This window comes from Mixophyes fleayi, chromosome 10, assembly GCF_038048845.1.
Source record: "Mixophyes fleayi isolate aMixFle1 chromosome 10, aMixFle1.hap1, whole genome shotgun sequence".
Taxonomy (NCBI): Eukaryota; Metazoa; Chordata; class Amphibia; order Anura; family Limnodynastidae; genus Mixophyes; species Mixophyes fleayi.
In genome coordinates, this window is record NC_134411.1 from 36,377,941 (window position 1) to 36,401,735 (window position 23,795).

The following is a 23,795-nucleotide window of genomic DNA, read 5'->3' on the forward strand; positions in this document are numbered from 1 at the left end:
ACATTGCAGAGTCTCGAAATTCTCATTAGGAGGCACAATGCATCGTCAGATCTTTCTCCGTGACTGGTTCTCTTTTCTGATTTACACAAACATCATGTCTGAGTAGCTGGCATCATAAAGTCAATTTTTTTTATTTATTTTTTTACACTATTATCATAATATTCTTTGTTATAAGTTGAATGTGTAACAGCTGCAGCCCGATGAGACAAAAGTGTCTGCGAGATTGTCTTATAAAAACTGCAGCAGACAACGCTCTCGGTGTCTGTTCCATTGGTGTAAATGCAAATCTATAATAATAATGTCATCACGTCGTTCGTCAGCGGGAAAGGTGCAATAACTATTTTAATTGGCACGTCTCAGCAATATGAGGCGAGTGCTGCAATAAAGGCTGCTCTGACTGTATATAATACATTGTTGCTAAGGTAAATATAGCATAACATTCACACATATAACCATACGAACCATATAACCGTTTTTTGGGTGGGTAGTGTGCCAGCCGGGGCGGGGTGCGCCAACAAAGCCACGCTGGTGCTCACATAGCTTTTATACCTAGACGGGTATTCACGTATGATTACACAATTGGAAAGAGCTACGGAATCTGCTGGCCCTAAATAAATAAATGCTGATGATTATATATTGTATACACTGGGCTGTCCATTGAAATATTTATATAGTTTAAATGTTAAATAGACCATTTAATTATGTTTTGATTTTCGTTAGAATCATGTGACTCCGCCCTCAGTGACCTATGGGTTGGCCCAATTGCTCTTTTTATTTTTATTTATTCTGTTTTTGGGTGGATGGGGTTGATTGTATGATTAATGTTTTCCACTAATTCAAGACAGAAGCAGCAGGCCTTAGTTGCATTTATCCCAAAGCCGTAACTTTTAGCGCCTGGGGCGAGAAACAAGTTGCATAGTTGCCATCTTTCTGACTCTCCCCTCCTGCAGATCCCGAGGGGAGGTCATTTGGCTAGTGCAAAGTGAGGGGGGGGTGCTGCAGCGAATTGCATCAATTGGGTCCTCCCGCAGCGAAATTCTGCATTATTGCGGGGGGTCCAAAATTATGTGGTTCACGGTTCCCTTCCTAGTGAAGTGGGCAGGGTGCTGGAGAATTGCCTGCTCACCTGGGGTTCGGGGACAGGGTACCTGGAATTTGGGACATTCCGTGAGTAGGAGTCAATGTGAACAGGCGGCACAGCTGGACATAACAGAGGCATAGCCCAGTGTGTTCTGATTTTACAATTTGAAAAATGGTCAGATATCCTTATTCACTGCAGTCTGAAGCAGGGCCATGAATACAACTCAGGAGAATTACCCAAATAGTGGCTGCCATTATTTGGAGGAGATCAAGAGCCGTAAATAAAAAGAAGGACAGCAGCAAAAGTCTCCGGCCTGAAAAATAAAAAGGAGCGGCTAGGAAAATCTCCGCCACACAGCTCGTGACAACGTACACACTGTGTGAATGATGCAAATTATACTTTAGTTACGATTTTCCGTCTTATTTTTATTGCATTAGAATCTACAAATAAATAAAAAAAATACCATACATTTCAATTTTCCACTTATGGAGGCTGAGCCGAAAGCCAAACACATTTCAATCAATCTCTCGATTCGCAGTTGAAAGGCAGACAGGATATAAATTGACCCGGGGAGCCCCAGGAAGGGTTTTCGGAAGTCTCGCCTGAAGAACAGGCAGCAGAAACGTACCGCTGTAATTCACTCCTGAAACACAAATACATCATGGAGAAAGTGCATTGGCATTTGGAGACTGAGAGTGAATGGCTTCTATGTACTGCACAAACCTCGTCCCTGATTGATACTGGTCTGGCCACGGCTTTTAAATCTTTCTCCGTTTCCTCCACAGAATTCCATTAGCATTTGTTTAGGGAACAAGTTCAGCTGCTGTTCGGTAAAGTGCTTGAATGTTAACAATTTATTTGTTTCCAGCTTACACTCAGACATGTTCTACAAGTTAGATCGTTGTCACCAGATAATGGAGAGTGGAAGTAGACGGATGACAATTTTGGTGGTTTTTCACCGTCTTCTCAGTGGTTTGTGATCCCACGTTGTAAAGGTTTCCTGGAACTATGATCAGGGACGATGAAAGAACAAATTGATAGCAGAGATCTACTCCCTTTAAGCAGACACCCATGACGGAGAGAGGAGGTTGTTAAGGTTCTTTTGCTCATCGATCATGGATGAGTCTATTGATGACTTTAGTTCCCAATGTTTGAATACAATTTCCAGGGAGGTCTTATGAATGATAGGTGCACATAACAGGCCTGAGTAATTGAGGAGAGCAAGGCAAAAAAGGAGTAAATTTGCTCCTGGACAAACCATGTTACAATGCAAGGGATGCAAATTAGTTTATTATTTTGCATGTAAGGAATTTACTGGCTGCTTTTTCATCTAGCACACAAATACTTGATAGCTTTAATTTTACACTGAAATTTAAAGTTGATCTAGGACCTGCCCTACCCCATCTATAAATCTGTCCCCACATTTTAAACTTGCCTTCCCCTCCAATGCAATATGGAATTTCCAAGGTGCAAAGTTACTCCTTTTTTTTGCTTTGCTCTCCTTAATGACTCAGGCCCAACATGTCATTGTACATGACCGGAATAACCAGGTCTTATATTTGAAATTTATACAGCACTTGTCTGCTGAACATACAGAATCAAAAAAGGTTTGTTTATATGGGGACACGTTACCTGAATACTAATTATGTTAAATCATTAAGAATCAGTGAAATAACTGATGCACTTCATTACCAAATATAGAGGCAACAATTCCTAGAGAACGGACAAAGTTACACTCCAATGTGTATGTTCTTGCTCCTAAGTGCTGACGGACTCTCCCTCCTTTCTGAAGTGGGCCAGTCGTGTCATCATGGCCCTGCCAACACCCCCGCATCACCACCACCGCTGCGTGATGACGCGAATCACATCACTGGTGGGCCGTTACGTTGCAAATCCTGTTGCCACGCCCTCCCGCACTCCTCCGTGCATATAGGTTCAGTCTACAAAATGGCTGCTTCCACCGTTTGCAGACAGCAATCAATCCTTCAGTCAGAATCCATTTTCATTTCTATTTAAATAATATCTACATGATTAATGAGTGTATTTTCCCCCATTATGACAGGAAGACAAATTATCATTTGTGCCACTATAATTCCAACTCCAATAAAAAGAGGTTAGTCATTCTCAGACCACAAGTAAAAGATCGGATCCTAAGCTACATAAAATCTGTCGGATTTCAGGACATAAGTGACAAAGCCCAAAAGGATGGTGGAAGGCAGAATATCCAACAGACGGCTCTGTTTGGCACTAGCCTCCGCACAGAACCTGCTGTTCCTGAACCCCTCTCACCGCCCTCTGCGCCAGTTATTGACTCATACATCTAGTTGTAAGCTGTTGGATGTTGTTCTTGCTTTAATAAGCAGAAATCTCTTCAACCCAACTGTCACCATATAAATGTAGTTTGTGCAAAAGAGAAAAAAAATATATCTTCAATTCAGGTTTTGACAAATAATTCTCCATGCTGTATTTTCCAAGTTCATTTACCGGGGTAGAGAGATTTTCTCTTTTTCATGGTTAGAAATATTTATTGTACTTCATTCAAACTGCACTGCATTATATTGTCAGCTAAATGCTGGGTTTTCATTCAGGAGTTAAGGAATTTAAAGCAAACCCCGCCAAATGGAAAGGAAACACATTTCCATTTTAATTTCTGATGATAAAGAGTGTAATAGCATTTACAGAAATGTAATCATTTTGCCATTTGCGCTCGGTATTCTCTGGGGAAAGGTAATGGCAGAATGGCACCGATAAATCTCTATTATGCCCATTGGCCTGTGTACACAGCAAGGGCATCGGGACACTGGCAGGTTGATAACTGGCACACAGAATCCAGGCAGGCCGCATCGGCTTCTCCTCTATCTGCCGTAACCTTGTGTCTAGTCTATAATCTGCATTCAGCAGCGTGAACGGCTAAAGATCACTCCCCACTAATGCGGGTTAATACGTCTGTCTGAATTCATTACTCATTTAAAAACAAAACAACAACATCTGAAAGCAAGATAATATTGCTTCTTCCAATTGATCCTTTCGGTTCTGGGATCCCTGGTGCATTGTAAACCGCAGTTATAATACATTTATATAAAAATAGTTTTTAAATGTGGCAAAGGAAGAGTGAACTGTTGCGTCTCACCTTTTCTTTAGCTTTGGAACAGCTCTGTTTACTTACAAAATAGATTAGATGTGGTTTGCTGAATGCTGTCGTATTTTTTGGAATATCTACCCCACCTCCCTAGACACTGATCTGGATCAATAAACTGACCTGTTAGCAACGGTGTGTGGGCTGCAAAAGTATTTTCCACATCCTTTACTTGTTTAAATGCCGTGTTTCTCAAAAAAACATAAAGTTTATATGCCCTATCAACCTGATATAGGTCAAGGTATCCAACTGTATTCCACACTATAATTGGTCATGATAATGAGATTTCAAGTTATTTCATCTGCACTAATAGATGTACGTTAGAAATACAGAATTTGACGGCAGATAAGAACCGCTTGGCCCATCTAGTCTGCCCATATTTTAACCTATGGTAACCTCCAACCCTATTTGATCCTTATTTATTTGTAAGGATATCCTTATGTCTATCCCAGGCATGTTTAAACTGCTCTACTGTATTACCCTCTACCACCTCTGATGGAGGCTATTCCACTTATCCACTACCCTTTCTGTGAAGTAATTTTCCTCACATGTCCTCTGACCCTACTTCCCCCCCAGTGTCAGTACATGTCCTCGTGTGCTAATACATCTCTTCCCCCCAGTGTCAGTACATGTCCTCGTGTTCTAATACTTCTCTTCCCCCCAGTGTCAGTACATGTCCTCGTGTTCTAATACATCTCTTCCCCCCAGTGTCAGTACATGTCCTCGTGTTCTAGTACTTCTCTTTCCCCCAGTGTCAGTACATGTCCTCGTGTTCTAATACTTCTCTTCCCCCCAGTGTCAGTACATGTCCTCGTGATCTAATACTTCTCTTCCCCCCCAGTGTCAGTACATGTCCTCGTGTGCTAATACTTCTCTTCCCCCCAGTGTCAGTACATGTCCTCGTGTTCTAGTACTTCTCTTTCCCCCAGTGTCAGTACATGTCCTCGTGTTCTAATACTTCTCTTCCCCCCAGTGTCAGTACATGTCCTCGTGATCTAATACTTCTCTTCCCCCCCAGTGTCAGTACATGTCCTCGTGTGCTAATACTTCTCTTCCCCCCCAGTGTCAGTACATGTCCTCGTGTGCTAATACTTCTCTTCCCCCCAGTGTCAGTACATGTCCTCGTGTTCTAGTACTTCTCTTCCCCCCAGTGTCAGTACATGTCCTCGTGTTCTAATACTTCTCTTCCCCCCAGTGTCAGTACATGTCCTCGTGTTCTAGTACTTCTCTTCCTTTGTAGAATGTTTCCCTCCTGCACCTTTTTATAACCCTGGATATATATGAAAGGTTCTATCATGTCCCCCGTTCCCTTCTCTGCTCCAAACTATACATAATAAGATCTTTTAGTCTTTCCAGGTAAGTTTTGTGCTGTAGGCCATGCACCATGTTAGTTGCCCTTCTCTGTACAGTCTGTAATGTATTTATATCCTTCTGGAGATACGGCCTCCAGAACTGAACACAGTATCTAGATGAGGACGTACCAATGACCTATACAGTGGTATTATTACTTCTTTCTTTCTGCTACTGATTCCTCTCTCTATACAACCAAGCATCTGACTTGCCTCCGTCATTGCTTTGTTACATTACTTACCTGCCTTTAAGTCACCTGAAATAGTGAAAAAGTTGTAACTTCGTTATTTAAATCACACAAGGTCAAAACCTTTAATCACAATAAGAATAACTCTCTCCAACCAGGGCTACCAGAAATTCTGACTTTCTTACAATTGGAACTGTCCGAATGTTTATCTTGCATTTTGCCATCAGATTGAAAGCTCTCTCGTGATCTGCTCATCCCTAACTTTTCGTTACGTCCGTATATATTTTATTTACATCATATTTTCCTGTTTGAGAAGCACTGTGGCGAATACACATGAATGACAATACAATAATAATGATATCTTATGACCGTCCTGATATTGCAGTTACTGCCAAGAAACAACTGATGTTAAAGTGAATATTTCAATGTTTTGTTTTTTTTTGCTTTCAAATATTCTCTTATTGTGGAGTTCTTATAAACGACATACATGATGAAATAAATTGACTTGCTATCTTTTATTCCCCGCTTGCTGGAAAATATATCATTATGAAGCTATTTAGCGAACACAAACTAAAAGCTTGCTGCATGATATTGGTGCGCGAATCTACTTTAATATGTCGCTGGTATAATTTGAAGTTTACGTTCCAATTTCCTAGGCACTTTCTGAAAGAAGACAATTTAAAAGAAACAATTCAAAATAAACTTGTCATTACTTCGATTTAATTTCATTGTAACATTGACAATGTCACAAACAGCAAATTCTCCAAAAACTGTTTAATTCCTTTATTTTATACATAATGACTGCAGACTTTCCTGTTTTTTAAACTGTTAAGTTATATATATGATCATTCGTTAATGTAAATTATATAGATATTACAAATTACCCAGAAATTCTTTGACGATAGAAAAGCACAAGGCTGTAGTTACACTACGTTTACACAGGTCATGGAAATTCAAGTTGACGTCTCTAATAATTTATAGTACAGATATTCCTTACCATACACCGGATTTGCTAATGAATACTGACGACCATCAGAGCTCACCAATTATAAGTAGAGATGCTCAGGCTCGGTTTCCCGAGAACCGAATACACCCAAACTTAGCAGATCCGAGTACTGAGCCGAATCAGCTCTGTACCTTCGCGCATTTTCGGATTTGAAAACTGAGGCAAAACGTCATTGTGACGTCTGATCTCGGATCTCGCGATTTTTGGATTCCTTTTTAAGATCCAACATAACGGAGGGAAGGGCGGACCCCCATTTTTCTTTTCTGCCACTGCTGTGTACCAATGTGTCCTAGATGTGCTAGGAACTGCCGTGTGTTTGTGTCATTGCTCTGTCGCTTACCATCCAGCCAGGTCAATGCAGTATTTGTCCGAAAGTGTATGAAAATAATATTGTGACCTGTGAGGTGGTCAAAATTGACTGCAAATGACTTGAAATTAGTGTTATTGAGGTTAATAATAATGTAGGAACAAAAAAATAGCAAAATTATGTGATTTTAGCATATTTTAGGATCTATACTGAAAAATCCAAAACCAATCACACGAGGGCGGTTTTGCCAAAACTAAAACATGAAGCTAATTCAGATCCAAAACCAAAACCAGTTCACGGGGTCAGTGAGCATCTCTAGTTATAAGCGATGAACCAGAACTATCTGTCTATACAGATATTATTTAATAGGACTTAATACATATATTAATATCACTAGTGTCTAATAAATATATATTCTGACACATTAGGCCAAGCGGTTCTTATCTGCTGTGAAATTTTGAAACATTATAAGCACGGGGCTTTCTGTCCGTTAATGACAATGCTCTCGTACCAAAAGTGCAAGTGTACCAGAGTGAAATTATTCCATATTTCTTATTTGGGTCATGTGCAGTTTAGCCAAAGGGTAGAAATCTCAGGTTATTAAAAATTTACAGCAGGCATCTTAACAGCCGTCCTCAAATGCTGCATTTGAAGTATAAATAATGACTGACTTCTACCCAAAAGCCTCAGTATTAATATTGGCTCCTGATGAAAAAAAACCAAACAAATATGTTTTCAGATTGTTTATAGAGCAGGGCCACTCGGCGTTGTGCGGGTCCGATTTTGTATTGTGCAGCAGTTTTTATATATTAACCAGTTATTTGGTAAATAGACCAAAAATGCTATTTAGAAAATAAGATTTGTTGCTTTGTCGAGTTGTCGTTATGTTGCGTTGTGGCGCAGTTTCCTTCCAGCAGTCAAACAACTGTTTCCAACCCAAAAAAATGATGTTTTCAATATTTGTCGCTATGTGGCCTCATAGATTACTTTTACGATGCTAAGGAACTATATAAGATTTGGCAGCTTTAGCTAGAGAGCTGTCGAAGATATTCGCCAACAAAGAAGTTAATAAACTTCTTATATATATATATAAATAAGATTATCACTTGACGTCAGTGTTACGTTAGGAAAGGATGCGATTGAAATGGGGGCCCCCGTCTCGTTCCACACAGCCTGCACCATCGCTGATCATCCCGTATTCAGGGTAAATGAGTATCGGGGAGTGGGAATGGCAATGGGACACATAGCGGTGCCCTGCTAAGATCCTGCATTAGGTCCCACGCTAACATCATTAATATTATCCTAAATGCTTTGTAAATTAAATTTAGAAAGAACTCAGAAAATTTAGTTCTGAGTGGGATATCGTAAGTAAAACCCAGAACGAGTAAAGCAATGTTCAAGAAATCACCGGATACCAGGTACGTAGCCTTTAGGATCGGGGCTTTACTTGGGCTATTTCACCCATAACTGAATTTCCCGTTTGAGGTGAATTACCCTATAATAGAAAAATTAGCCTAGTTATATTTTTTAGTTTAGAGTTTAGTCAACCCCTGATAATATTTCATACTGACAACTTACTATAAATTTACTGACTGGTAGCATTTGTTTACTAAATATTTTTTACATGGTATGAAAATGAAAAAGTAACAGCTGCCAGGGGAGTAGGTAAGAAAGGCAATAACAAGCTTTCAATGTCCCCTATACATTGGTTATACACTTATATATACAGTAGACTAATGAAAGTAACTTTTACCGACAACTATTTTAAAATTTACAAACGTTTGGCAACCCTGAGTTGCATTGATACTTTATTTAGTATAGCACTATCTGACAAACATCTAGTTACAAAATATACTTCTTATATATTAGAGATGCTCAGGCTTAGTTCTCTGAGAACCAAACCCACTCGAACTCCGCCGATTCGAGTACCGATCCGTGTCGGCACGGTACTTTCGCGCACCCTCGGAAGTGAAAATGAGGCAAAAAGTCATTGTTGCGTCGTTGGATCTCGCAAGTTGTGGATTCTATAAGTACCACCCTCCACTGAGACCCAGCGCCATTTCACAGAGAGACACAGAAGGGGTAGCACGGTTCTTGGCAGTCTCTAGTGCAGTTGGGCAGCATCATATCTAAAACAGAAAGAGGAGGTGTGGCAGTTTTTCTAAAAGTCTCCCGTGACATTCTTCTGAGTTATAGCTCACACAGAAACAGGAGAGGTCCAAGTATTGCTGCCAGTCTACGCGCCATTGCTCTATTGCTAATTGTCATTGTTGAAATAGAAATAATAGGGCTGGCAGTGTTTTTAAAAGTCTCCCGTCACATTCTACTGTGCCATAGCTCATACAGAAACAGGAGGGGTGGCACTGTTCTTGTCAATCTCCAGTCTCAGCCATGATGATACTAATCCATCTAAGCCATGTGCTAAAGCCTATGTTCAAGTGTATAGTGGTTTTAAGTCAGGGAAACAAAAATATAAAAAAAAAGCTTGTGCCTTTTTAAAGAAAAAAACACCTCTCTAATAAAGGTGAAAGTTTACTGTAGAAAAACATAAACTTGCCAACATGCCATTCTACCCAAAATATTACCAGGCATACCAGCATCAGCTAGCTCCCTTCTCTCAGATAGATCCCAGCACCTGCAATCTACACTGTCATCATATTTATCCTCACCAGCAAATTGAGACGTGAGTAATCCAACTAGATGGCCATGACTTGTTATAATCATCCTCACCAGTGTGTACATCATCCTCACACAATACTAATTCATCCCTGCTGGAATCCACCATTACAGAAGTCTGTGTACTTTGATTTAATTGCTGGTAATGGCCTTCCTTGTGGAATTTGTGGTTCATTTTACACAGAGCTGTCACAATTTTTACGCAATTCTTTTACAGCAGACCAAATGTCAAAATGATGTGCTGAGATGTGCTGACTCATCTGCATCACCAATAGGTGTCTCAGGAAAGCTAAGATTTTTCCTAGCAGCAGTTGCCAAAGAAACTGTGGGAGGAGGAGTCATCGTGTCATGTACCAATTGAGCTGTCAGCTTGCTGACCAGGAGCTCATTACATATCTGGGTCAGCTGGAAAGAAAGAGAAGACATGGCTCTTAAACCTAGGATCATGCACAGTTGCCAAAATGTAGTGATTCCATTTCAAGATGTTGATAACTCTCGGATCCCGGCGAAGCGAATAAAGGACTTGATCTACAAGTTCAACATAGCAGAATTGCTTAGTTTCATCTCCTCCTTCAATTTCTCTTGCTGCTTTTCCAAAAGTCTAATTAGGGGACTCAAACTAACAGTGTCTGCACTATCTTCACATGTGACAACTTAGAGTGGTTTCAGCACCTTGCACAACACAGAATATATTCTCCACTGCACTGAACTACAGTACATCCCCCCTCAAATTTGATTCTTCTTGCAGCTGCTGCATTCTCCTACATGCTGTTGCAGAATGCCAAAAATGACCCAAATTATTTCTGGACTCAGACAGCATCTCCTTTATGTCACTGTAATTTTTTAAAAAGCTCGGTACAACCAAGTTGATTGTGTGAGCAAAACAGGGAATGTGATGGAATTCACTCAGCTGTAATGCTCTCACAATATTGGTGGCGTTATCATAAATGACATATCCTCAGGAGAATACAGGTGGTATAAGCCATGTTGCAATGACATCCCTTAGTTTTTCAAACAAGTTGTTAGCGGTATGCCTCTTAGTGTAGCCTGTGATACATATATGTAGGATACCACTTTGTATTTGCAACAGGATGAGGGGGATATTTGTGTAGCTGACGAGGGCGCAAATGAGGATGTTGATGATAAGGATGTTGTTTGTGTAAGTCCTGCACCAGTGGAAGCAGTTCTTGCCAGTGATAAGATGAAGGCCATTGTCATGCCTGGGCATAAGTACAAAACATACACCTCTTATGTGTGCAATTATTTTTACCCAATCCTGACAACAGCTGTCTAGCCATTTGTAGCTCATCAATATCCTCACTAGTGATCGGAGTTAGTCCTGCATCCAAGTTGCTAAGGCTAGATGACTTCTCCCCTATCCAGGATTCCTCTGAAGAATTCTTGAGCGTTAGGCCCACTCTTGCTGCTCCTGCTGCTGGGGGTGGATCTTCAACCCAGAAGCAGACCAAGAAAAAGACTACTAGTAGTTTACAAACGTTAACTGTTAAACAATCCTTTGCACGAGGAAGTAAGTATGAAAGCTGTCACCCAGTCGCAAAGCGGATCACAGACGCCATGGCGACTATGCTCATATTAGATATGCGTCCAATATCCACTATTAATGCAGCTGGTTTTAGACAGTTACTTGAGGTCTTGTGTCCACGTTACCAAATTCCATTATGACACCATTTTACTAGAAATGCAATTCCTCACCTCTACCAGAAGGTTCCATAAAATGTAATTATTGGGCTAAAAAATGCTATTCTACCCACTGTACACTTAACCACAGATATGGGGACAGCGGAACTGGGCAAACTGCAGATTATATGACTGTGACAGCCCACTGGGTTGGTGAATCGCCTTCACCAGCAGGAACAGCAGCAACATGTACCCAACAACGCCAGAATATTCCGAGGCAGAGTGAGGGTAAAAATAATGTAAGAAGAAAAAAAAGAGCAAAATGATGTAATTATAGCTATTTTTCTAAAAAAATACAGATCCAAAACAAAAACACAAATACACACACTATATGCTGACACTGCAAACATACTGTAAGGAGAATTTAAATTCTCCTTTTAACAAATGATCTGATTTACGACATTGATCAATTCAGCAGAGATTAGCAAATATGGATCTGGCTACACCATAAGGCCATAGAGATTTGTGCTGCAATCAAATCAATATGTAAATTCCATTTAATGACTTCATTTATATTTAATTTCCACTTAGAATACCAGGTAACGTTTTCCAACTAATAAACCAATGATCTCCTTCATTAAATTGAAGAACTTCTGGCTCCAACTTCAGCCAAGATTCTGACTTTTAAGAATTTTTTTTTTTCCCATTAGGGTTATTTTAGTTTTTTGGTTTTTTTTCAATAACTGAACCCTCAAAACTCACTCATACGGAATCTCAGTGCTTGGCAGCCCCATCGGCCGTCTGCAGGCCAAGTGTGCAATTATGTACCGGGATTAAGAAATGCTCAGAGAAGCCTGTTTATGCCCAAGCAATTTCCTTGATACGGCTGCCCGAAAACTCAACGGTTAATTCAGCCGCTCGGTCAATGTCTGTATGTTTCAGACTGACCCATGAAGGATAAAGATTGATAAACGGACAGTTCAAATACCAAAGACATACACTATTTATAATATTAATTACAGGATCACTTTTCTGGTGTGATTAATTGTATTGTGACACTCTAAGGTTAAACCATTGTCATAAACAAATCAATCATTATAAACAAATATCAGTGAACCCAAGAAAACAAGTCAATATTGCCTAAATCTCTTCGTGTGCCATGGACACATAGTTAATGTATTAATCTATTATAAGATCGTATCTTATTTTAAGATGTTTGTCCTGAGATTCTTGTGTGGAGACCGCAGGGTCCTGACAAACTGGTTGTGAAGGACTGCTGTACAGCCTAACGCTCAGTCAACATGGCCGCTTCCACTAATATGTTTAGTATTATTTTAATTTATATATAAGGCGCCGCAAAGGGGTCTGTGGTATTGTATAGTGGAGTGGTGGGGAGAGCGAATATTATCAAATGACACAGTGAACAAACACCATATGTTTTTCAAGCGTTTGAAGGTCACAAAGTAGGGCGTAACAACGACCAATTACACGGTGAGCAAAACTGAAATGTTAGAGGTGGTAGAGAGGAGGGCAGGGGACAAAACAGGATGGCACTGAGCGACCGGGTATTAGTAGGTGCTAGATATGGGTGCAGAGGTGGGTAGGATATTGTAGGAGCAAGGGCCCTGCTCATTACACACAAAGTGTCATTGAGCGGGGGAATAGATGGGGGAGCAGTAGGGTATGACTTGGCCAGGTCTGGTCAATCTGTGGCTTTGTGAAACTACAAGTCCCAGCATGCTTTGCCACTTGATAGCCAGCAGATAGCTGGCAAGGTATGCTGGGACTTGTAGTTTCACAACATGTGGTGAGCCACGGTTTGGCCAGACATCTGTAATAGACATTATATACAAATATGAGGAAGAATATGGTTTCTTGGTTACAAAAACCAATAAATAAAACAAACGTTTAAATATGCTCTCTGTAAAGGCCGTACCCTGAGAACACCTCAGTGATCATCTATCTTCACAATCCTATTAACATATTTACATTTTCCCAGTGATGCGTCGTTCTTATAATTACACTATTTTGTTTAAATTTACGGTGGATTTCTAACTTCTTATTCAAGAAGTATTTTTTACACAGTATTTAAAATGGGAAATCATAAAAATAGACTTTTGTTTGAGAGGCAGGTAGGTAAAGTGGACCAGACCCCCGCATACAGCGGAGACAGCCATGTTGTGGGTGGGATTAATCTTCAGGAGAACGCAGCCTATGAATCTCACTAGCGGCTGATGACATCGCTGAGGTAATTTTCTGTGGTAAGAATGAGGAGAAGACTGAGAAAGATGGAAATATGGTTCCTATATCCAGAAGTGCCTTGTGCCTTACTCATGTCGCTGCTTCCTAGAGAACTGATAGGCTGCCTGCTCATGGAGAGCGCCCCGCCCACAAAATGGTGGCCTCCAAAGGGCGATGTGTATACCTGAAGGGATTGTCTTCTTTTTAGGACTGGACTGACTGCCCATTGGCTGCAGTGACTGCCTCTGCCAACACAGACCAGTCCAGCTCCCAGTGCAAGAATCATTTTCCTGCAAGCATTATCGATTTATTCCATTACCATTTTACACAGTTAATTGACATCTACCCTTTCATTAATGTTTCTATTAGACCCTTGTACACCCCTCTGCTCTTCCCTATGACCTGAGCACCTCTCTTGCTCTGCCGATCTGTGGCTCTGTATATAGTAACAGGTGGGGGCTCACTCTGCTGAACTAGAGACGTCACCCACTAACAGACACAGAAAAGTGGCATTGAACAGGCAAATTATCATTAAAATGATAGACTGAATTTCATTATCTTGGAATAACTTTTGAATAAAATGTCTCAGCAAGAAACCCATAAAAACAAACATTATTTTAATGACATTATTATATCTCAGAGTATTCTGGAAGCAATGTCCCTTTAAAGGACGACCTACGTGTTGTGCAAATATAGAACATAGAATTTACCACCTTGTAATTCAGTGTTATAGAGGGCAGACTGGACGTCTTTGTTGGAACTGGAATAAATAGGTAGAACCCGAATTATCAGTCTATAAACACCCCTAAAATTGTTTGGTGGGAACAACCATGTAGTGAACGCTCTCCCCAAATATATTGAACAGTGTGGTTCCAATCTGGGGTTAACAGCTATACATGAGGTGCAATTCAATATCTGATCTTTGCACCAAGTGCCAGAAATTGAGGTCCTCAATGATGTAGAGAGCAGAGAGGCTTTGGAACGCCCCTCTGAGCTCTGTCTGCCCTATAATATCCATCTCCTTCCCCCCTTCCCCATCACCTGACATGCTGAGAGCTGTGAGCCTGTGTCTGTGTCGCAGACTGACTGTGTCTGGCAGACATTCTTGTTAGCCAACCAGAGATATTTTGAAAAGGAGATAAGTTGTGGGCGGATAACGTAACGAAAATGACAGATCAAATGCACGCTTAAAAGGGTACTTACTATTTAAAGAAATAAAAACATATGTGGGATTGTTGCTTTAATATAAGAGAAATGTATTAAATGGGTGGATTATTTTCTTTCATCCCATCTATCACACACACACCGACTACAGCCAGTCAGGTCAGGGGATGATAAATACATTGCTACACAGTAACTATCCACAATAAAAAAAATGTAACAACTTAGACTGATTCACAACCTCATTGTCCATTAAGTATAATAACTTCCACACTGTTACAAATCACTCCTCCAAAGCTTAAATATATAACTGTTAATACCTTTAAGCTTGATACTGCAGAATGACTGTGGAATTCGTACAGAAGAGAGGACCAATCAGAAGCCGCAATCTTGTGACTGCTGCTTCTGATTGGTTCTGAGGTTCGCAACCTCCCTACCCCCCAGCGTCACACAGCCACATTTTTTAGCCAGGGAGCCACGGGAGAAAAGTGTAGGAGCAGCCCCCGGATTTCTGGAGAGGGGAAGGAGTAAAATTTAGCGATTAAGTGATGATTTATCTTCAGATAACTTGAATTTATTACTATTTATGGCTAAAACTTTATCTTCCAGATTTCGTCTTTCCACGTGTTTTATCATCAGGTAGAGATGTTTCCCTGTGATAGAACTGCTGCCTCTATTATATACAAGGAGAACTGCTCAAAGACAAGTCTGAAAACCACAGATGTGAACTGGGAACTAGCAAGAGTGAACAAATGATAGTTTTGTAGGTGGAAAGTCCTTTAAAACCGCTACATGTGCAGATCATTTGCCAAACTAGAAAAATATTTGTTCAAAAATAAGCACTAATAATATTAAATGTTGCTCAAGCTCCAGAGCCTTTAAAACTAATCAGGTGGAAGAATGAAAAGTCACCTCCTGCGAGTGTCATTGGGAGCACCTATAAATTTAACTCTTCACGTGACACTCAGAAATATGGTGAAACAAAATCCATAGTATGGATTCATGTAATTCAGTTTAATTGACTGGCACATTGCTTTGCCTCCCTCTTAATTACAACGAACCACAAATCAACGTACAGAACATACCATTAGCACGGTGGAATAATTGCCCACAGATGCTAAATGGCTCATTTCTACTAAATTTGTTTCAAGGACTAGATGGTTTGAGGAATGCTGCGGTTTGATCACCTAACAAGATCTGTGTTTTCTCCCATGATTTCAGAGTAATTGACGTTGAATCCCCTCGCTCTCTCTCCTCTCTTGACTTCTGCTAGCATTTAGCATCTACAAATCCACCTACGCTGATCTCAGACTTACTGCTAATTAATAATTCTGCTGGATCAATTTACTCCTTGACACATTTCTTGTCTTATCAAACGCAAACTGCTCTGAAGCACAGTGTTTGCTCACTATTTTAAATCTATTTTAAAGGCTGTCTCTGTTCACCATGACATTGAAAAGCTATGACCTTCTCTCTAGGTGTTCACCCCATATAGCTGCCCCCATTCATCATCCGCTAGATAAAGGAAAATTGTCGTAAGTTATCATAAAATACAATTTTGTTGTATAAATATATAAACAATGAAAGCAATTTTATTTCAGTCTAAAAAAATAAATGTTTTATGTTTGTTTATTGTGCTCTTTGTTTATAATAAACTGCGAGTGTCGGGTTTAGAGCGGTTCTTTTTTTTTTTTTTTTCCACTGCAGTTAATGACAAACTGTAAGATAGAGAAACATTGCACCACATCTGGGCAGGAAATCATTGCTCTGCTCAAACAAAGTCCCACAGGATTCTTTCAGATGCTGATTAGGAAAACCGCGGATGGCTGATAATCCTATCATTGCATGAGCACTGCTCATTGGCTCACCACAACGCTTAGGATCTGGTTGCCAAACCACTAGATCCACACAATCTGGCTGTGCATGTGTATCACACATGCAAACCAATATCTTGTGAGCCGCACAGACACTAGAGAGATACAAGGCTGTATCACACACATAGCAATGGTCATTTCGCTCTCCTTCACTCTTTTTCTCCCACTGTCTGCTCCTACCTTGCTCACCTCTTCAACTTATCACTCTCCTTTGGTGTAGTCCCCTCCTCCTTTAAACACGCTCTTATCTCTCCCATCCTCAAAAAACCCAATCTTGACCCCCACCTCTCTCGCTAATTATCGCCCCATCTCACTGCTCCCCTTTGCCTCCAAATTACTTGAGCGGATTGTCTGCAGCCGCCTAACCAGGCACCTCTCGGTCTTTTCCCTCCTTGACCCCCTCCAATATGGCTACCGTCCTCTTCACTCCACCAAAACTGCACTGGCCAAGGTTACTAATGACCTCCTATCGGCCAAATCCAAGGGTCACTTCTCCCTACTAATCCTCCTTGACCTCTCTGCAGCCTTTGACACCGTGGACCACCCCCTCCTGCTGCAAACCCTTCTCTCTTTCGGCCTCTCCGGATCTGTCCACGCATGGTTCACCTCATACCTTGCTAACCGCTCCTTCTCTGTATCCACGTCCGGCTCTTCCTCCTCCTCCTACCCTCTCCCTGTAGGAGTCCCGCAGGGCTCCGTCCTCGGCCCTCTTCTCTTCTCGCTCTACACTTCCTCCCTTGGTGCTCTCATCTCCTCCTTCGGTCTTCAATATCACCTTTATGCTGACGACATTCAACTCTACACCTCTTCTCCTGATCTTTCTTCTACCCTCCTCTCTCGTATATCTGACTGCCTCTCCGCAATCTCCTCCTGGATGTCCAAGCGTTTTCTTAAAATCAATATCTCTAAGACGGAACTCATTGTCTTTCCTCCGTCCAGACTCCCATCCCACCACGACCTCTCTATTGTCGTCAACAACACCACCATCTCCTCTGTCACCCAACTCCGCTGCCTGGGTGTCACCCTCGACTCCTCTCTCTCTCTTTTGCCCCCCATATTCATGCCCTTGCCCAAGCCTGTCGCTTCCAACTACGCAACATTGCCCGCATCCGTCCCTTTCTCTTTCAGGATGCCACTAAGACTATCATCCATGCACTCATCATCTCCCGCCTGGATTACTGCAATCTCCTCCTCACCGGCCTCCCCCACTCCCATCTCTCCCCCCTCCGCTCTATACTCAATGCGGCCGCGAGACTCATTTTCCTATCACGCCGCTCCTCTGCCTTCCCTCTCTGCCATGCCTTACACTGGCTCCCCTTCCCCTACAGAATCCTTTTCAAACTCCTCACCACCACTTACAAGGCTCTCTCCAACTCTACTGCCCCTTATATTTCTAGCCTCCTCTCCATTCACACTCCTGCCCGCTCCCTGCGCTCGGCCAACGTCCGACGCCTCTCCTCAACTCTTATCACCTCTTCCCACTCCAGAATCCAAGACTTTTCCCGCGCTGCCCCCCTTCACTGGAATGAACTCCCTCGTTCCATCCGCCTCTCTCCTACTCTGTGCTCCTTCAAACGTGCGCTAAAAACCCACCTCTTCCTCAAAGCCTACCAACCATCCACATAACCCCGCCACTCGCTCTCAACTCGCTCTCCCCCCCTTACCTTATCTGGCTCCCCCTGTGCCTGTTCTGTTCTCCCTCCCTTAGGATGTAAGCTCACTTGAGCAGGGCCCTCTTCCCTCATGTCTCCCTACCTGTTCTTCTGCTCTGTTTTTTGCATCAGCCAGCCTGGAGTTTCTGAAGCATTGGTATTTTTGTTTATTGTTTTGTACTGTTTCACCCTGTATAGTCGACTGTTTTGTACTGTGTGCGGCGCTGCGGAAACCTTGTGGCGCCTAACAAATAAAGGATAATAATAATAATAATAATTTAGTCATCAGGCTGAATGACCTGATTGTTGGATCTGTCAGCACCATTAGTGAAAAACTGGTAAACATATAAATTATCCAGGTTGGGCAATGCCGGTGAATAATCTGGTCAAAATCCAATGGACCATTTTTGGGCATGGTCATCCATTCAGTAGGTACATGATCGCGATTAGCCGATGTGAATCAAACAACTACCAATCCTCTAGGCTCCAGTGCGGGAAAGGCAAGGTCTGTTCAATTTCCACATAAACAGATCTCGTTGCTTGACTGTTGGTTCATGTGACAGGATTGACCTGTGTGAACTCTACTCAATGTAGAGCATAAGCCGGTAGGAAGGCCCCCACCACACAGAAATCTGAGGTTTTTCAACTAGGTTGTTTACCTTACAATTGCTGCTTATGTAGCACACAAACCAATATCTTGTGAGCCCCACAGACACTATAGAGATGAACCTGTAAGGTACAATTAAAATGTTCCTCAAACAGAGACTAACAGGCAGTTACTTCTGGTTTCTTTTCAAGAGCCTTTTTTTTCGGTGCACTTGAAAACATTTTTTTTCTTGTCTGTGCAACAAAATAGCTCTGAGGCTTGTGTTTGCAGAGAAACCTGAAGTGTTTGTCTTTCTGCCTTTTGCATTTGTTGTCATTCAAAAGGTGAAAAGAAGATCACCAAGACTTACTAGGGCACCACGTTGGTTGTGCCAAGTCAAACAGCATTTATAAATAAGATTCCAAAGTTGCCAATGATGATTGTGCTTGGTGATTGTGTGGCAACAGAAGGGACCACAAGGGAGAGATCTAATTAGACTTCTGTCTAGGAGAGGTGGCTTCACAGTGAAGGAAAGTCCAATTTTAGTGCGCTCTACAGCAGACTGCAGAAGTTACCGACAAGCCAAAGGTCTGAAACCTGTTTAAGTTGAGAGCAGTGAATGAACTTCATTTCATATACTTTCCTATTTTAGTTCTCCTATATTATGTGCCTTTTTCCATTATTATATATGATAAACAATATGTTCTTTGAGGAAGTGGTGTAAAGATAAAACAAAGAAGATACAACTTTCTTTTCAATAATTTATACTGGATATAACTTTTACATACCAGGATATATCAGGTAACGTATATTCCAATGCATCACAAGTGAACGAAGCACACAGAATTCACAATCCAAAGCCTAAGAACTGGGGAACACAACTGTGGCACAAGAATGTGTGTCATAAAAAGCGAAGAAAGAAAGGAGACCGGATAGAAAGTATTACGACAAAGGAGGAAATCTTAAATTTTAGGGATAGGCGACACTACCGGGCGTTTATAAATTATACTAAAAAACCAACACAGAAGTCCGTATCGTGATGAGTAACGCCTCCAAGTTCACAAAATTTTTTGCTTGCCCAAAAATATTCTTACATTTTTTTTATTTATCCAGTTGGTCCTAAATTTGACTAAGAAACCGTAAACATTTTAGATTATTTTGGCTTTCCCAAGGTGATTAAATCATTCCTGGAATAGACTCTACACCAAACTGTCTTGACCTTCGAGCAGTACTATGAAATGTTGAACATGTCTCTCTACTGTTACTGCACTAAAGAATAAAGGCGACGTAGAGGAGGCAGAACTAGTACGTTCATAACGCGATGTGTTAGATGGATATTTAATCGTGTTGCCTAAAATACCGGATGAGTCACATTTCACCACCAATAAGCATGTAACCAAATTGCTCAATGATCAGGCTGAGCCGCAGCCATGCTGCATAGCGGGATCGCCATAGCTGAGCGCGAGTTAGGTTCCTAAATCACTATTGCTCCCAAATGAAATAATATTTAAAAGAATTAAGCCTATAATGTAAGTTGCATTACTAAATAAAGAGCTGCTAATTTAAAATGCACAAATATATATGTAATACATTTAAAATATCAACAGAGCTAAAAACATTAAACCCAATGCTTTCATCGTGGGGGAGGGGTTTTTATGCACATGAAATTTCCTGTCTAAAACGGTCAATTAGGAAGGGTTACAGCTTACAGTGAGATAGATAGCAAGGATAAATCAAATATCAATAAGTCAACAAATGTATCTGTTAGTGTTTCAAGGGTTGTGTTGTAGTGTTGAGTGACTGCTTAAAGGGTTACTCAACCCAAAATGATTAAAAAAAACATATTTTTCCCCATTTAAAATCGCTATGCTGACACAACTCAGTGCAATAACTCCTGATATTTGAAATAGGCCTTCCGCCCAAAATCTGGACTTAAAAACTCATAAACGTCTCTTGCTATAATTTGGCTGAAATGTTGTGTATACCTGACACTCCATAGCAACATCTGTAACCATGGAAAGAAGTTGTGGACACAATGACTTGGAGTAGGAGGAGTGTCAGTTATTCACAACAAAGTGTCTGCTCAATGTCGGCAACAGTCGTGTCAGAGTTTTCAAGTGCTGATTTATGGCAAAAATCCTATTTCAAGTACTGGGAGTTATTGCGGCAAGTTGTGGTATCTACCAAATCCATTTTAAAATGGGAAATCATTTTTTATCATTTTTGAGTGTAGTTACGCTTTAAGCTGTTGCAGAGCTATATTAGAATATCCTGTTTGTCAATCAATTCTGAAGCCTCTCACACATTCCCTCCCTGTCCTCAATTAAAGTAAAGGATGATGAACTTGGTGCCAAATCTAGAGATCCTCGCTAAAACTCGCCTACGGCAAACTTGAGGCCGAACTGTCACAATCAATTAATTAGTAGGATTTCAGCTGTGAGGGAGGAAAGTAATTAGCAGGATTACTAATGCTCAGTAACTGTTCTAGATAGTGATTGGAATTCTAACACTCTGTAATAAGCCGTTCACCATTCATTTTCTGGACAATAAAACACATAGCAGCTCTGAATAATCTAGTAAAACTCAACAGTCGACAAGTATATTTCAAAACGGTGCAAACAGCATCAGTGTGCTGTAACCGATAGCAACCGGATACTTGCATCTAACCGGCACTGAACTTAGCAAAGCTGATATCTGAGTGACTACCATTAAATATAGAAGATGTATAGGGGAGCCTGCTAGGGGCAATAATAGACCTCTTTTGTACCCCAGAATACTGACACATGACACACGAAATAAACAGTTGCACATTCCTGCTGTTTGCAGCGTTTTACTACGTAAGCCTTTGAAATAAATAATTATCATAATTTTACCTTTCTCACAGTGAGTTCCAGTAAATCCAGGAGGACAAACACATTTGTTGGGAGCCACACAAGTTCCACCATACCGGCACTCCACCTCGCAGAATGCTACAAAGAAAGGAGAAGATCATTAGACGACATGATACTAAAATGACTTATTTTGGGTTTGAGCTATTGGAATTTTCTTCGAGAGTAAACCGAGGTTACTCATTTTGTATGACAGATGCCTTGTTCTGTCAATGTTTCATAATACCAAACAAACATTCAATAAACTCATCAGAGATTTGTCCACTAGGGGCACTGTCTCCTCACAGGCATTATTTTTTTACTTTGGCTAAGTAGGTAATGTGGCAGCTTCCACTTATATCATTCAATGTAAGTATAGGGACAGATAAAACTGGTATAAATGGTATAGTTAAAAAAAAGAACAGGAAATAAATCTATCTAATCTATCCAAGACTATATCTATCTATATGTGTATCTGTGTATATATATATATATATACACATATACACACACAAGTTAACCCGTGCATGATACTCATGCATTCTAGTCAAATCAAGCTACTTAAGGTGTTAAAAAGGTTCTTGTCATGCATTTGGGCCATAGCCCAGGCCTCCTCAGGGGAAGAGCGTTACTTCCCGACGTAAGCGCCCTTTTTTAACGTGGTTTTCTCCACATGTCACCACCTCATCATTCTTCTCCATCACCTCATCCTTCATCTTTATCGCCACATCTATCCAGATGTCTATCCAGACACAGGGATCTCTCTCAGCGGTCCTGAGTATCACACTCCTCTCACTCTGTCACCCCCGGCAACCACCAACCACTCCCCACTGTCACCCCCGGCAACCACCAACCACTCCCAACTGTCACTTCTCCTTCAAGAAATATATATATATATATATATATATATATATATATATTTTAAATCTTTATAAACACTTTTAACAATTAAAAAATTAAATTAACAAATTAAAAACATCTTAGTATACCAAATTTCAGCCCTTTCTGAATTTTTTTTTTTACACACACACACTAAGAATTTAGTAGGTCAGTGTATAACTCCGCCCAGCAGGTGGCGCTGCAGCTTGGTTTTATTTTTTCCACACACACACACACACACACACACACAGACAGACTAACACACGCCACTAGACATTTATATTATAGAAATATATTATTATTATTATTATTATTTTTTATTTATAAGGCGCCACTCAGTGTCCGTAGCGCCGTACAGGGACAAACAAGTACAGTACAAGGTGGGACGGCAAAATACAGTAAACAATAAGCACAGTAACTCAGTAAGCTCAGAGCACAGCTAGAGAGAGGGGGGAGGGAAGACCGGTAGGCGCCGGAGCCCAAGAGGAAGGGCGCGGATGACGGGGAGACCCCCAGAGGGGTGGGGGGAAAGGTAGCTGGAGAGCAGAGTAAAAGGTGCAGGAAACAGGAGGAGAGATGGCCCTGCTCAAGGGAGCGTACAATCTAAGGGGAGGGGTAGACAGACAGAGAGACACGGGGTGAGAGGGAGAGAAGAGGGAACGGAGGCAGATTCAGGGGAGGGGGAAGAGGGGAGGGAGGCAGAAAAGGTAGGAAGTTAAGTGGGAGACTGAAAGGCTTTGAGAAAGAGGTGGGTTTTTAGAGCCCGTTTGAAACTGGACAGAGTAGGGGATGTTCTGATGGAGGGAGGGAGCTTGTTCCAGTGGAGGGGGGCAGCGCGGGAGAAGTCTTGGATTCGCGCGTGTGAGGAGGTAATCAGAGGGGAGGAGAGGCGACGGTCGTTGGCAGATCGGAGAGGGCGGGATGGAGCGTGAATAGAGATGAGGTTGGAGATGTAGGGAGCAGTGGAGTTGGCGAGGGCCTTGTATGTGAGAGTGAGGAGCTTGAACAGGATTCTGTAGGGGAAGGGGAGCAGCGAAGTTGGGGGACAGGGGAGATAGAGGTAATGTCGACAGTGAGTCGACATATAGATAGATAGAGATATATATATATATATATATATATATGTATAGAATTTCGGGGGGTCCTCCCAGGCT

General features: G+C 41.3%; 1 protein-coding gene and 1 long non-coding RNA gene across 8 annotated transcripts in view; one reads left to right on the forward strand and one right to left on the reverse strand.

The window, feature by feature from the left end:
- The window catches only part of LOC142104006 (uncharacterized), a 246,263-nt gene that overhangs the window by 211,442 nt on the left and 11,026 nt on the right, over nucleotides 1-23,795 (forward strand). The window lies entirely within an intron of this gene.
- The window catches only part of NELL1 (neural EGFL like 1), a 474,045-nt gene that overhangs the window by 64,975 nt on the left and 385,275 nt on the right, over nucleotides 1-23,795 (reverse strand). For all 4 annotated transcript variants that reach the window (XM_075188423.1, XM_075188424.1, XM_075188425.1 and 1 more), the window contains one exon: nucleotides 21,769-21,864. In XM_075188423.1, the coding sequence (XP_075044524.1) occupies nucleotides 21,769-21,864 (96 nt within the window). The remainder of the gene's footprint in view (nucleotides 1-21,768; nucleotides 21,865-23,795) is intronic.